The following is an 11,970-nucleotide window of genomic DNA, read 5'->3' on the forward strand; positions in this document are numbered from 1 at the left end:
ATGCTATGGAAAAGTATATAACATGATTCCTATAAGCTTGTGTTACATCACATAAGTATTATTATCATTGCTTTTTAGGGCGATCGTGGCTCAAGAGTTGGCAGTTTGCCTTGTAATCGGAAGGTTGCCGGTTCGAGCCCCGGCTTGGACAGTCTCGGTCGTTGTGTCCTTGGGCGAGACACTTCACCCGTTGCCTACTGGTGGTGGTCAGAGGGCCCGGTGGCGCCAGTGTCCGGCAGCCTCGCCTCTGTCAGTGCGCCCCAGGGTGGCTGTGGCTACAATGTAGCTTGCCATCACCAGTGTGTGAATGGGTGGATGACTGGTTGTGTAAAGCGCTTTGGGGTCCTTAGGGACTAGAAAAGCCCTATACAAATATCAGAAGGTTGCCGGTTCGAGCCCCGGCTCAGACGCTCTCGGTATTGTGTCCGTGGTCAAGACTCTTCATGCATTCCATTATTATTTAAACCAACTGTTAACTGTATATTTCTGTACATTTACGTATTATGATTCATATTGCCACATTCATTGACCTTGTTTATAGGTAATTTCATTGTTCGATCACGTTAAAATGTTCCTAATTTAATGTCTAAAGGCACTTGGAAAAGGCAGAATCCCATGTCAAATTAGCACAACAAACTCTATTTTCATTACTGAAAAGAACTGTGTTTTCATGAGAAAGTTATTTTCTGTTATTTTACGGTAGTATTTTGGCGCCCCAGCTGCCGGAATATTACTGTTTTTTTAAGATGGTTTTTTTAACAGTGTAGTTCTGCCTCTTTATACTGGTTGTGAGTCAAGAATCAAGTTTAAATGTAATTGTTTGATATAAAGTTTTTAGTGCACACGCTCACAAAGGTCTCTCAGACTGAAGCAAGAAGGTAAACTGAAGGTGAAGTGAAGGTAAGTAGCAGAGTTAGCCACTAGTCCTTTTTTTAAAAATTTTCTCTGTTTGCAGCTGGGATCATCTCCAGAGCCCTGGATGAAGAGTGGATGGATTTTATTTCAATTTTTCCTTTTGGTCCATATTTTGTATTTCATGCTGTCTTTTACCTTGAAAGCACTTTGGTTAACTACATTATTGTTTTTGAAGTGCTCTATGAATAAAGTTGTATTGGATTGAATGTCCCATTTTCACTGGGATCTATTTTCTTTTTTCTACATCACCTACACCAAACAGCAGAAGCAGCTCAGCCAATGGGACATCATTAATGTCACCCTGTTGCAACCACGAGCATCTCATCACAGAGACCCACATCCAAACATCTCAGAGGTTCACACGTACGAACTGCAGCCTGACTGTGGGTGGAGGCTTTGAAGTGTGGATGCAGGCTGTTGACCTGTCAGGACCTGCAGACACTGAAGCCTCTCTTCGACCTCTGGTGGAATGATGATTTTCACATCTACTGACTGCTGGTACTTCATGAAGTTCTGATTTTGCGTGTCATATATAGGCGTATACCAGGTAAACCTGAGAGGTGAGATCAATGTTTCCTGTGTGGACTCATGAATTCAGTCTATGTATCCAAGGCTGGACTGGGACAAAAAATCGGCCTGGGCATTTTGACTAGAGAGCGGCCCACCAGGATAAAGATTGAAAATGTGACGTCATTCAGGGGTAAAACTGCAAAGGAGTCTGGGAACTTGTGGCAAGAGGTACTAGCGCACGCAGGCTTTCAATTGAACTCAGTTACACAGCGATAAAAAGAAACCCAAAAAATGTCAAGAAGCTGTTGTATTATTAACTGCAATAGGCGGTCGCATGACAGCCACGGGAAGCCGACGGGTAAAGAGATCGTTTTTTTTTTTTTTATCGGATTACATCGTTAAAGAGAAATTTTTTAAGCAATGTTTCCGAAGTAAGAGCCGACGGATGGTCTGGATATACCAAATATAACGTCTCAGAACACTCCAGCTCACATGTTAGTCTGCTCCAAGCATTCCCACAAAGGTCAGAGTTTTGTAGTAGTTAATGCGTCATTTTTCTTAACATAATTGGTGATATAGGTTACAAGCAAGTTTGGCGCTGAACAGAAATTGTCGCGCTATGCTCCTTTGTTTATTGTGCATAAATAGTGAATTGTCCTGACACAATATTGCGTTTCGCTTCTGTTATTACCATGGTACATTGACAAAAACATATACTATTATTCACAGGATAAAACAGTTGGTTTGTATCACTAATTGTCCAGTACGATTACAGCATACAATATTATTGTCACTGCTACATTTCTGTAATGCTACCAGAAATTATTTCCACTACTAATTAATTACCGTTGAGCTCAAAGGTTATATTAATAAACGGTTAACGAATGTGTATTTATGACGACGATTTGTGAGACTGGTAAACTTACCTCTGTTCGTACGATGGTCTTTCGTTCTACACGGTGCATTTCAAGGTCCTGTACCCATCCGTCGGTAAACTGTACCTGGGCTTGTTGCAGTGACCTGAAGTTTCTAAACTTCATGAGTGTGGGCACTCACTCCAAGAACCGTATGATTATAAATCTGAGCGTGGTGAAAGTTGGGCAGCACGCTAACGTCTTTTGTCCACTCTGTGTGCTCGTAAGGGTCTGACCCTTTCACTCCTTTGATTTTTTCCTCGTATCTTTTCTTTGTCTTTTCGTCGAGTCTGTCTTTGTACGGACCGGCATTGTTCTCCTTTTGTTTTGTACATACCCTTTTTGTGCGGCAAAGAAAAAACAAGAAGGTATTGGAACCGGAGAATGAACGTTTTGCGGTGCTGCAAATGCTTGCATTTGATGCGGTACTTGGATTGTTTTGCCACGAGTTCCCGGCATGCAATGCGCGAAAATCACGTGATTGCTAAACAAGGGGGCGGGTGCATCCGGCCTCCTCGGCTGTAATTGGTCCAGCCCAGAGTCGATCATGACCAACTGGCCAATCCAACACCTTTCATTATATATACCCTTCCTAAAAAAAAAAAAAAAAAAAAAAATCCATCGGCCCATAAAAACAAAAAATCACCAGCGGCCCACCGGGCAAATGCCCGGTATGCCCGATGGCCAGTCCAGCTATGTATGTATCCCAGTCTGACTCACTGATGCTGAGATTTTTCCTCTGTCTGTTATCTGGTGGAGCTCCTTGTTCTTCTCTGGTTGGATGTTTTGAATCATCATCCTGTTGGAGAATAAATCAGATGCCTACCTGATGGTGCAGAGCGTTGGAACTAGTGACTGAAACTTTTCACTCAGTGCTGTAAATAAGAATGCGGAGTGAAGGAAGTGACTCAGCTTCACCCAAATCTGTCAGCATGATCGCTGCTGTGTTTCTGTGTCATTACCTGTCAGCCACTGACAACCTGCCTCGTCTGAAGTCTTCAGGCTGAACTCTGCTCTGCATGCAAACCACACCTGCAAAGCTTTCTTCCACACATGCTGTCATCATGGAGCTGTTTGAAAATCATTTAAAATGTCTCTGTGTGAAGATTAATTTTAAACAGTCATGTTTGCCTGTACATGCCCTTTCCTGCTGCCATTATCTCTTCCTCTTCCATTTAGAAGAAACAACAGCAGCTCTGGTGCGTTGTGACAAATGATTCCACCTATAGACACACACACACACACACCGCTGATCATTTAGCTGTACAGCTTTTTCAAAGTAGCGGCAATTATCAGCCGCCTAACCGGCAAGTTAATTATGCAGGCATCTCTCCTTTTGTGGCGTTCTGAGGTAAATAAGGTGGGGGAGGAGGAGTGGGAGTGCGTTTGAAGGGAAAATGTCACCTGTTAACTGAACAATTGCTACAGGCTGCATTATCAGAGGTGACGGATTAAGCAACTTTATCTGGCAGCCTCCTGCACGGAAGTCAGCGTGTCTGCAGCCTCAAGCCACCAGTGACGGACATGGGAACTGAAACAGAAGACTGATCGACTAAAAGACGTTGCAGCACAGACTAAAAGCTGTAAAATACCACCGAGAGCAGGCGACGCCTCATTCAGACACGCTCTTTATCTCCAATTCCTGCAGCAGCCACACTGAGGCCAGGTTAAGTCTCCGAGCTTTCAACCCTCCAACAACAGCTTCAAACACAATGACCACAAAAATAGCAATAAACAATTATGTTAACTAAACACCTCCAAAAATGTATATTGTGAATTAAAAAAATGCAAAATGACAACAAAAAGATAGAAAATCAACTCAACATGATTAAAAGCAGTCAAACTTGGACCTGTGAGTGAAACAAAGAGGGAGCTGTAGTGCTGTATAAACTTTGGGTAAACCTGCATACAGTGGTTTTTATTATTTACTCTCAGCCTGCAACCTTCATGGAGGAGGTTCAGTTTCAGCTAGGTGACCCTAATAAACAGGAAACTGGGGCCATATCGCACACAGGTGTGTCAGACGTACTTCGAAGCTGTAAACACGAAACTGATTTTAGAAGATGATGTCCAGCTCATCACGGCTCTAGCATCTTCCTTTCCTCCCTCCCTCCCTTCATCTTTCTAACTCTGCCTCACACACACACACACACACACACACACACACACACACACACACACACACACACACACACACACACACAGACATGCTCTCGCAGGCTGTGTCCTTGAATGCTAAAAGCCAGAAATAGACCAGTCAAATCAGACACCAGGCTGCCTGGAGGTAGGAGCTGGGAAAGTCAACCAAACTTAAACTTCCTATTCCGGCCTGAACTGGCCTGCTAGAGGAACGCCAGCTCACCTGGCACAGACAGAAATAAGTAGATAAACAGTGTGCAGGAGATGGAGCCCAGTATCTCAAAATAGGATCAAATTTGAACCATCAGCTTCACCTTGAAGCTTTGCTCTGAACAAGAACTCAGGGAAAACTTTGCACAGTCATCCTCACAGCCGGGCCTTACACACCATGGCCAAGTCCTAGACACGAGCCTACCACAGCCAGATCTTTTGTTAAGCTCTGTTGAGCAAACCATTTCTTTAACGCTAACCAGTAACTAGTTAACGTTAACTTCATGAACTTCTTCACAAATAAAGTTTTGACCATTACTGGTCATTCAATCTTAAATATGATTAACCTATGTCTTCATGCATGCTCAATCATCCAGGTAAGTAAATTCCAAAAAGTTGATTCTGTTTATCTGAACATTGCATCAATATGCAAATTGACAATTTGCATATTAATTTGCATACCTGACAGCCCATTGTTCATTCAGTGGTGCTAGTTTCAGTCATTGTGCAAATGTGCTGTTTATATTGTTGGGGAAATCTGCAGTCGGCTGAGACTGAAGAATCACTTGGATGAGTGATGAAACGTTTCTTCCACTGAAAACGCTACGTCCAGATGAACAGAGTCAACCTTTTGGGATGATCAACCTATCTCTAATAATCGGCTATGTACCACAGGCCATCAAGCTGGCAGTAGTTAAACCATTCATATTCAATTTAAAGCATCATTTCAGCTCAGAAGAAACATCTGTCAGCTTCAGTGTCCACCAGAAGCTCTCAGTCTGCTGCGGAAAAAGGAAATTCAGGTGAGTTTCTTCTGATCACCTGAGGCCTTCATTACTGTGTGAACTTTACCCACACACCACTCTTCACTCCTCCCACCTGCTGCATAAAGTCACTAAGTATAAATTCCTGTAAAGGCAGAGGCAGCAAACACAGACACATAGCTGCAGATAGAGGCGGAGCAACAACTGAAAGACGAGAAGTTCAACGTCATTCTCCAGAAGTGAAAGTGTGAGAGAGCAGCAGCAGAGCTGCAGTTGAGTCCTGTTTGTTTCTAAAATAAGACTCACTGGAGTCCATTGGGTTTTTCTCAGCAACAGCGGTGAGTGCAGCTGAGTCTAAATAAATATCAACAAAAGTAGCTGTACATGACGTTACATCTGTTAGATAATTATGAGTATTTTTTTCTCTAATGGTTAAAAAAAAATTGCGATGAAGTTCATGAACTCATTACTAGTTAACGTTAAAGGAATGCTTGGCTCAACAGAGCTCTGACTTTTCGTCAGCCTGGCTACAGTGCTGAAGAGAAACCTAGGGTTGTTCTTATTTTCTTCAATCATTAATGAATAGTAAGATGTTCTAGCTTTACGTGGGGCTTTCTTATAGAGCAACAAACTATTTCTCCAGGCTAAATCATGATCTTTTAATTTGTGACATGCCATTTTCTCTCCATCTTACGAGTTATCTGCTTTAAGCTACATGTTTGAGAATTATACCAAGCAGTCAGGTACTTCTGATTTGAGGCCTTAGTTTTCACCAGAGCTACAGTATCCAGAGTCATACGTAGTGAGGAGGTAAAGTTATAAACAAGATAATCGACCTCTGTTGGGGTAGCGTTCAGGTAGCTGCTCTGCTCTATGTTGGTACAGGGCATTGAAGAAGATAACAGTGGGTGAATTATATTCTTAAACTTAGAGCACTGTCAGAAAGACATGCACTGTGATGAAATCTACTCCCCACTGCTGTGTAGTCAATTATTGTAAATTTAAATGTTACTGGGAAATGATCAGACTAAATACAGTGTGTTTGTTACTGAGTGAGTAGAGCTTGTTAGCAGAGCTATTCTTCTGTAATATCAGTAAATCAGTGAATCTCAGAATTTTTATTTTACTTTATTTTATTATCATGAACAATAAAAACAGGAACAGGAAATTAAATGTAAGTTAAATAAGGGTTACATCAACAAAACCTCATTCATGAACTGCTGATCAAATTCAGGATCCCAGACAAAGAGCTAATTCCTGTGCTGCCATGATTAGGGCCTCTGTGCTGTCTTTCAGTCCAGCTTTGACCAGTCACTGGTAAGATTTCTGGATGTCAGCCACTTCCTCTGTCTGCCAGTGGTACATACTGTCCAGGAGCCTCCATTATGGTGGCTCCTCTTGCTTCTCTTCTTTCTTTGGTTTCTGCTACCTGAGGTATTTACTAAGCACATGGTCAGTTGTGCTTCGTAAATAACGAAGCACAACTGTGGATGTTTGTTGTCTCATCCTGGACCATGTTACTGACACTCACTAGTCCCCAGCCTCCTTCCTTATGCTTAGTGTAAAGTCCCAGGGTGCTGGATTTGGGGTGAAACCCTCAATGCAATGTCAGGAGCTTCCTTGTCTTGATGTCAGTGACATCCATCTCCTCCTTTGGCCAACTTGCCGTGGTTTAGATACGCCCTGCTGTATCTAAACCACGGCAGGGCGTAGGCGTTGATTGCCCAGGTCTTGTTCTTACCACTCAACTGACTCCTCAGCGCTTGCCTGATCCTCTGCAGGTATTTGGTGGTTGCGGCTTTCCTAGTGTCCTCTTCATAGTTCCCATTTGTCTGTGGGATTCCCAGGTACTTGTAGCTGTCCTCAGTGTCTGCAGTGTTACCTTCTTGTGCGATCTCCTCAGTTCTGACTATATTCCCTCTCTGTTTTTTACCATCCAACTACACTTCTCTAGTCTGAATGACATTCCAGTGAATCGATGTCTCGATTGGTCTTGGCACACAGCTTGATGTCATCCATGTAAAGATGGCTGGTGATTTCTCCAATTCACAGTTGGTATCCGTATGCAGTCTTGTTAATGATCTCACTGAGTGTCATGGCTGTGCTGTGTGGCAGGTAGGATGTAGGACCCAAACGCAGGACTCAATTTAAATGAAAATGGCAGCTTTATTACTGGACATAATACTACAACACAAGGGCGATTGTGGCTCAAGAGTTGGGAGTTCGCCTTGTAATCGGAAGGTTGCCGGTTCGAGCCCCGGCTTGGACAGTCTCGGTCGTTGTGTCCTTGGGCGAGACACTTCACCCGTTGCCTACTGGTGGTGGTCAGAGGGCCCGGTGGCACCAGTGTCTGGCAGCCTCGCCTCTGTCAGTGCGCCCCAGGGTGGCTGTGGCTACAATGTAGCTTGCCATCACCAGTGTGTGAATGGGTGGATGACTGGTTGTGTAAAGCGCTTTGGGGTCCTTAGGGACTAGAAAAGCCCTATACAAATACAGGCCATTTACCATTTACATTTATACAGAAAACAAAAAACTAGAAATAAAAAACATAAAAATAAAACTAAAGAACTAGGAAACTAAAGAACTAAACAGGGAAACAGAGGACTAGGAAACGGAGGAAACACACAGCAAAGATGCTTGCTCATAGGGGGTCATATGATTGTTGGGTTTTTCTCTGTATCTATGAAGCGCCTTGAGGCGACTTATGTTGTGATTTGGCGCTATATAAATAAAATTGAATTGAATTGAATTGAATTGAAAGATGGTGTACGACGCGACAACAGACAGAGGAAAACACAGGGCTTACATACACCAGGGAGTGAAGAGAGAATGGGAAAGAGGAGGAAAACACAGCTGGGACTAATCTGACATAAAGAGACAAAGGGGAAGCAAATCTCAAAATACTAAACACAGGACATGAAACTATCAATGTAAAACAGGAAATGCAAGACAGGGAAAAACAGAGCAAACATGGAGCACAGAGACAAGAGTAGAAACTGCAACATCGAGATACGACTGACTGTGGAGACACAGGGAACATAGAGACATGAAACGTCTGACATGGGAAAGGCACAGAGTAGACATGGGAAATACATGGTGGTGATGTGTACATGGTGATGTGTGCTATTGACTTTAAGTTGGCCTCTAGTGTTGTGCGCCACGTCCCCAGTGAGTTCCTGATGAAGGCTCTAAGGGTCCTGTTGATCTTGTAAAGTTCTAGGCAAAAAGGCTCTTAGGAAAATAAAGTGTCACAGTACTGGATCTGTGACCCAGTGGCTTGTGTATTTTAGTTTTATTCCGTTGTTTATTGTATTTTTCACCATGTTTCCTGTTTTATTTTGAAGGAGTCTTGTGTTCTTTGTTCATTGTATTTAGTTTCACTTCCCCTGTCCCGTCATTAGGTTCATGTCAGTCAGCTGTTTCCCCATGTGTTTTCACTCCCCCTAATCACCCTTGTGTGTATTTAGTCAGGTCACACACATGATTACTCTCCGTCATTGTCACTGCCACTTTACTTCATTTTTAGTCCAGTTACTATGATCTCATTCATTCAGTAGTATTGCTCAAACTCCACAATGTCCAGTGCCATATTCCTCCTGTTCTCAAAGTCTCAAGGCTTTACTTCCTCCACCAAGCTTATTATTGTTTCCTGTCATTCTCTAATAACACAAACCTCCATGGTCAGAATGCCAAGAGATTTTTTTTAATGTCATCATTGGGTATTCTGTTTTGTTTATACGCCAGTTAGTGATGTACCACTTTGGTAGAGTCCTCAGTCTTAGCAAGTAGCACTGTATCTGGATCAGGCTAGGCACTGTCGTCACCAGGAGTCACTAGCTGTGAGCGGAGAAACCCTTCCAACAACTTCCTAATAAACGGCTGACTGTTTTTATTTATATACTCGTTTTGTGTTACTGTACAGCTCTGTTGTGTGTCATCTTTCATCAGTCCTTCCTGACGTTTTCAGAAACTCACTGAATTGATCCCAGTTGTGTCAGTCATTTCTTCTCAGAAGCACCACAGAGCACAATTTGTGTGTGTGTGTGTGTGTGTGTGTGTGTGTGTGTGTGTGTGTGTGTGTGTGTGTGTGTGTGTGTGTGTGTGTGTGTGTGTGTGTGTAAAAGGTTCATCTTTGGAGAATTTTAAAATCAGACATTCTGAATAAACTGATTTTGACATGTCACACTTTTAGGTTCAAATTTGCTTGGTTTTGTAAAGAGCACAACACTGAAATTTGTTTCTCTCTTTTTTAAAATGAAATTTAAAGTGAATTTTATATAAAATGTGTTTCTTTTCTTTCTCCGTCAGAGTGCAGACATCTCTGCTGTGAGCAATCTACGATCTGAAGATCAGTTTCTGTGCTGCATCTGTCTGGATGTGTTCACTGATCCAGTCAGTATACCATGTGGACACAACTTCTGCAAAAACTGCATCACTCAGCACTGGGACATGAATGCCATGTGTCAGTGTCCTATGTGTAAAGAGACTTTCTACACTAGACCTCAGCTGAGGATCAACACTTTGCTCTCTGAGGTGGTCGCTCAGTTCAGACGTGAAGTTCAGCAGAAGGCCAGCAGCAGTAGCTCAGAGCAACAAGCTGCCAAACCAGGAGAAGTTCCCTGTGACATCTGCACTGGAACCAGACTGAAGGCCCTGAAGTCCTGCCTGGTGTGTCAGGAGTCCTACTGTCAGACTCACCTGGAGCCTCATCTGACAAAGAAAGGTCTGAAAAGACATCAGCTGATTGATGCTGTGGAGAACCTGGAGGGCAGAATGTGTAAGAAGCATGATAAACCTCTGGAGCTGTTCTGTAAGACCGACCACACATGTGTCTGCATGCTCTGTTCTGTTTTAGACCACAAGAACCACGAGTTTGTTCCTCTGAAGGACGAATATGAAGGAAAGAAGGCAGAGCTGGAGAAGACAGAGGCTGAAATTCAGCAGATGATCCAGAAGAGACGACTGAAGATTCAGCAGATCAAAGAGTCAGTGAAGATGAGTAAAGGTGATGCAGACAGACAGAAAGCAGAAGGTGTTCAGGTCTTCACTGCTCTAAAGAAGTCTGTCGATAGAGGCCTGAAGGAGCTCATAAAGGAGATTGAAGACAAACAGGAAACAACAGAGAAACGCGCTGATGGTCTGATCAAAGATCTGGAACAGGAAATCTCTGAGCTGAAGAAGAGAAGATCTGAGGTGGAGCAGCTGTCACGCTCTGAAGACCACCTCCACCTACTCCAAAGCTTCTCGTCCATGAAAGCTGCTCCACCCACCAAGGACTGGAGAGGAGTGAGCGTCCGTCCACCATCATACGAGGGGACTGTGGTGAGAGCTGTGGCTCAGCTGGAGGAGACGCTCAGGAAACTTATGAAGAAGAAGCTGTTTGAGGCTGAGCTGAAGAGGGTCCAGCAGTATGCAGTGGACGTGACTCTGGATCCGGATACAGCAAATTCTAAACTCATCCTGTCTGATGATGAAAAACAAGTGCACTGTGGTGATGTGAGGAAGAAACTTCCTGACAACCCAGAGAGATTTTCTCCATGCCCTAATGTTTTAGGAAAGCAGAGTTTCTCTTCAGGCAGATTTTACTTTGAGGTTCAGGTTAAAGGAAAAACTGACTGGGATTTAGGAGTGGCCAGAGAGTCGATCAACAGGAAGGGAAAAATCGAACTGACTCCTCAGGATGGTTTCTGGACTGTGTGGCTAAGAAATGGAAATGAATACAAAGCTCTTGCTGGTCCTCCAGTCCCCCTCTGTCTTCAGTCTGGTCCTGAGATGGTGGGGGTGTTTGTGGATTATGAGGAGGGTCTGGTCTCCTTTTATGATGTAGGTGCTGCAGGTCTTATCCACTCCTTTACTGGCTGCTCCTTCATTCACAAACTCCACCCATTCTTCTGTCCCTGTAAGAATGATGGTGGTAAAAACTCTGCACCTCTGATCATCTGTCCTGTCAATCAAACTGAGTCGATCAACGACTGATTTTATTTGATGAACTGATTGATTTTTATTGAAGGGAACAAATAAGCATATCCAATGTAAATATTCTACAGTCTCCATGTTTTCTATAGTATCTGTTTATTGGGGACTCCAATTCACACTTAGATTTGATTTTCATTGAATTTGATGTAAACAGAAGAAACGTTAAATCAGCAAATGCTCCCACTAATGGAGACTTGAAATGAAGACCAAATATCAGTGAATAAATGTCAAAAAGCTTCATTTCAAAATAAAGTTTGTTAAATGCTGGTTGATTAATGGATGATTGTGAAGAGAAAGTTGTTTAGAAGATAAAGAAACTCACAACTAAGATATCTATTTTTTTACATGCGCATGGGCGGCCACGATCTAATCTGCTCTACACCAGAGTGTGCACAGCAGACGTGACACAGAAAAACCGCCCAGGGCATTCAGAACATCCTTTTATTTATACTTGAGCCTTCAAGGAAGTAGGAGTGACATGTTCAAAATACAAAAACATTTCCATAAAAGGAGAAAGAGACCGTTAGCTTGCCTGTTAACAA

General features: G+C 43.0%; 1 protein-coding gene across 1 annotated transcript; it reads left to right on the forward strand.

Annotated features, from left to right (window-relative positions):
• The first annotated feature begins 9,832 nt into the window (after positions 1–9,832).
• Positions 9,833–11,590, forward strand: LOC309711904 (uncharacterized protein). Its single transcript, XM_082542447.1, has 2 exons — positions 9,833–10,229; positions 10,308–11,590. The coding sequence occupies exons 1-2, from the start codon at positions 9,902–9,904 to the stop codon at positions 11,426–11,428; spliced, it is 1,449 nt and encodes a 482-aa protein (XP_082398573.1). The 5' UTR covers positions 9,833–9,901; the 3' UTR covers positions 11,429–11,590.
• Positions 11,591–11,970: the final 380 nt, after the last annotated feature.

This window comes from Aulonocara stuartgranti, assembly GCF_965226115.1.
Source record: "Aulonocara stuartgranti genome assembly, chromosome: 7".
Taxonomy (NCBI): Eukaryota; Metazoa; Chordata; class Actinopteri; order Cichliformes; family Cichlidae; genus Aulonocara; species Aulonocara stuartgranti.

What these genes read in the sequence shown, in the direction of transcription:
- LOC309711904 (XM_082542447.1), top strand. Translation starts at nt 9,902, where the DNA reads ATGAATGCCATGTGTCAGTGTCCTATGTGTAAAGAGACTTTCTACACT. An exon ending in GAACCTGGAGGGCAGAATGT is followed by an intron (nt 10,230 to 10,307) that starts GTAAGAAGCATG and finishes GTTCTGTTTTAG; the next exon opens with ACCACAAGAACCACGAGTTT.